This window comes from Antechinus flavipes, chromosome 6, assembly GCF_016432865.1.
Source record: "Antechinus flavipes isolate AdamAnt ecotype Samford, QLD, Australia chromosome 6, AdamAnt_v2, whole genome shotgun sequence".
Classification (NCBI taxonomy): domain Eukaryota; kingdom Metazoa; phylum Chordata; class Mammalia; order Dasyuromorphia; family Dasyuridae; genus Antechinus; species Antechinus flavipes.
Window position 1 is genome coordinate 246369411 of NC_067403.1, and position 3337 is coordinate 246372747.

At 36.8% G+C, this 3337-nt stretch overlaps 1 protein-coding gene across 1 annotated transcript; it reads right to left on the reverse strand.

The window, feature by feature from the left end:
* Window positions 1-1988: 1988 nt before the first annotated feature.
* On the reverse strand, window positions 1989-2933 carry LOC127540886 (olfactory receptor 1009-like). The gene has a single exon (XM_051965822.1). The coding sequence runs from the start codon at window positions 2931-2933 to the stop codon at window positions 1989-1991; it is 945 nt and encodes a 314-aa protein (XP_051821782.1).
* Between the last annotated feature and the right edge of the window lie 404 nt (window positions 2934-3337).

Sequence of the window (3337 nt, forward strand, 5' to 3'; positions counted from 1 at the left end):
TTCAGAAGAAAAAAAAATATTTTTTTAAAGATCTAAAGAAAGAGATTTCTTCTTTCAAAGGGGCAAGAATAAAAAACCTTTTATTAAGTTCTTCCTATGTGTCACTCACATTAAGACTCTCTGGGACTACAAAGAATCAATATGGTCCTTTCCCTTAAAAAGTTTGTATCATTGTATATAAATGCACTTAAAGGTGATATAGAGTTGAAAAGTATGAGGTTTGAAAGGAATGGGGAAAAGCCATAATGCCCTGATTCCAGAAATATATTAAGATTAAAAACTCTCCCGTCAGAACTTAGGGTCCAAATATAAAATCCATGTTTCAGTTCAAGGAAGAGAAAGACCCACAGCTGGGCACCGTGCTTTGGAAATGATTGGAAACTGTTGTGTTGGCTTGGTTCTGGAAAAGATAGAGCACTGGCTTGATTTGGAAGGTTTTCTACAGGAGATGCCATTTAGACTAGATCTTAAAGTATAGTCAAAAATTTACTGAAAGAGATAGGAAAGTATTAATAGAACTTGAAAAGGTCGATGATGGTTGGATTCATTCATTGATTTATAGGAACTTTAGAGTATATAACTGGATGGTAGGTAGTAGTTGTATTATCTCTATTATACAAATGTCAGAGAAATTAAGTGACTTGTCTTGCATCATACAACTGAAGAGATCAGAGATATGATATAAACTCCAAATCCATCTAACTCCAACATGCTTCATTTAGCTCTCCATAAAATTATTTTCTTACAACAACCTTGTAAGACAGGGAGAGCATGGATTATTCTCCTCATTTTACAGATAAGAAAACTGAGACTGATAAATATTAAATGACTTACCTGGAGTAACAAAATGTCAGAATTTGAACAAGTTTAGGGTACTAAAGGTAGGAGTAGAAAGGAGGGCAAATATAAGATACATTTAGGAAGTAGACTCAAGTCTTGTAGAATTTTGGGAGGTTCTATTAGACCCTAAGGAAATACTGACAAGCAATTAAATGTATCAGTTGATAATTTGGGCAGGGGGTAGGGAGGAAGTTAAATGGGAAAAATGGATTTGATGTCCATAGGTATGATAAGTTAAAGATATAAAAGTAGGTTAAATTGACAACTGAGAGAAGATTATTGAGATAAAAGTCATAGGAAGTGCTTACTTTTAAGGAAGAAAGCCAGTGAGGAAGATAAAATGGCTACAATGGATCCTAAAGAATATTGCTGGGGAACTCAAGCAAGAGGAACTCAGGAACCCAGAGATCTCTTATTATCTATTATCTATTATAGACTTATCTATAAACATGGAGGCTTCTGCTTCTTTCCGTATATTCCTGAAATTTCAGCAAGAAAATTTAAGGTCCCTAAAAGAACTTAGAAACAAACCATTTTCAAAAACATGGGTAAGATAAGCAATTACTTTATGTAATCAGTTGTGCTATACATTCAAACTTGTGGTCTTTCTCAGAGTCACAATAACCAGAGTATCCTAGCACTCAAGATAGGAATTGGTCAACTGCCCAATAGTTGTAACGGACAGATATTTTCAAAGATATGAAAGATCTATGAAATACCATATTTTCTAGATTTTTCCAGGAGGATGATGCCCATTTATAGACCAAATTCTACCACATTTGGGGAGCCCAATGTCAATAAGGCATTATTAAAATCTTTTTGGATAACCAAGAACAGGAGTAGTTATCACTGGTATTTTTATGTGGGATATCTGTTTGTGTATGTAAAAACATATGTACATATGAAGGAAAAATGTTTCCAACAAAATGAATTTCCTCCAAAGGAAAAGAAAGTATAAGCTGAAGGCATGATTAGATAGAGGAAATAAACTGATTGATAGAATAATGTGTTTCTATTAAATTATCTTCCATGGAAAGAAACATACAAATCCTACAAATGTAAATGCTAGAATGCTGGAAATGTGCAATTTAATGGAACTCAGGCAAATTGATAAGGGATTTATTCCATTTCCTTTCTTGGAGAAGAATTTAATTGCTGATACAAAACTTTCTTTTAGCAAGTGTTCTGTGGAAGGCATCTTTGACTTCCTTGTTCCTCAGGCTATAGATGAGAGGATTCAACATGGGGATTACTGCAGTATAAAACACAGAGACAACTTTGTTAAGATCCAGAGAGAAAATTGCACCGGGTCTCACATAGATGAAAAAGAGGGTCCCATACAAGATGGCGACAGCAGTAAGGTGGGAAGAACAGGTAGAAAAGGCTTTCCGTCTCCCTTCTGCAGACCGGATCCTGAAGATGGCTGTGAGGATGTAGATATAGGAAACAAGGATGGTCAGACCACTGAATACTCCAACAGCTCCAGCGACAATGAAAACTAACAATTTATTAAGGCTGGTATCAGCACATACAAGGGACAGCAGAGGAGATATGTCACAGAAGAAATGATTGATGACATTAGGGCCACAGAAGGGAAGACGGAAAGTAGCTGTAGTGTGTGTCATGGTGTTCATGAATCCAACAGTGTAGGGACCAACCACCAGCTGGATGCAGAGTCTCTGGGACATGGCCACAGAGTAAAGCAGAGGGTTACAGATTGCCACATAGCGGTCATAGGCCATGGACGCCAAGAGAAAGCACTCAGTGGCCACAAAAAACCCAAAGAACCATTGCTGCAAGGCGCAGCCCAGGAATGAGATGGTCTTTCTCTCTTCAAAGAAGTCTCTCAACATCTTAGGGCCCACCACAGAAGAAAAACTGATGTCCACAAATGATAAGTGGCTGAGGAAAAAATACATGGGACTGTGCAGGCGAGCATCAATACGTATTAAGATGATCATTCCCAGGTTGCCTGTCATGGTAAAGAGATAGAAAAATAGAAAGAGTACAAACAGGATGACTTGAAACTGGGGATAATATTCCAAACCGAGGAAAATGAATTCAGTGACTCTGGTGTAGTTTTCATTGGCCATTTACTTGGATTGATTTCTGCTGGGACAGGAAAAGATAATGACTGACAAAAAAAGTCATTGACAGATGTTTGTATAGCGTTTTAAAGTTTACAAAGCATTTTACATAATAATTCCATTTGAACCTGTTAACAGCCTAGTGAAGCACATGATAGAGTACCATGGAGAGATCATTAGCTCTGGAGCTACAAGATCTAATTCAAATACTGCTTCTGAAACCTCAGTTTGCTCATCTCTCAAATGAAGAGCTAGGATTAGATGGCCTTACTGATTTTTCAAGATTATGAGTTGAACAAGATTTTATGAGGATCAATTGTGATGGACTTAGATCTTTACAACAATGAGGCAATTCAAGCCAGTTCCAAAAGACTTATAATAGAAAGAGCAATTCACATCCAGAGAGAAGT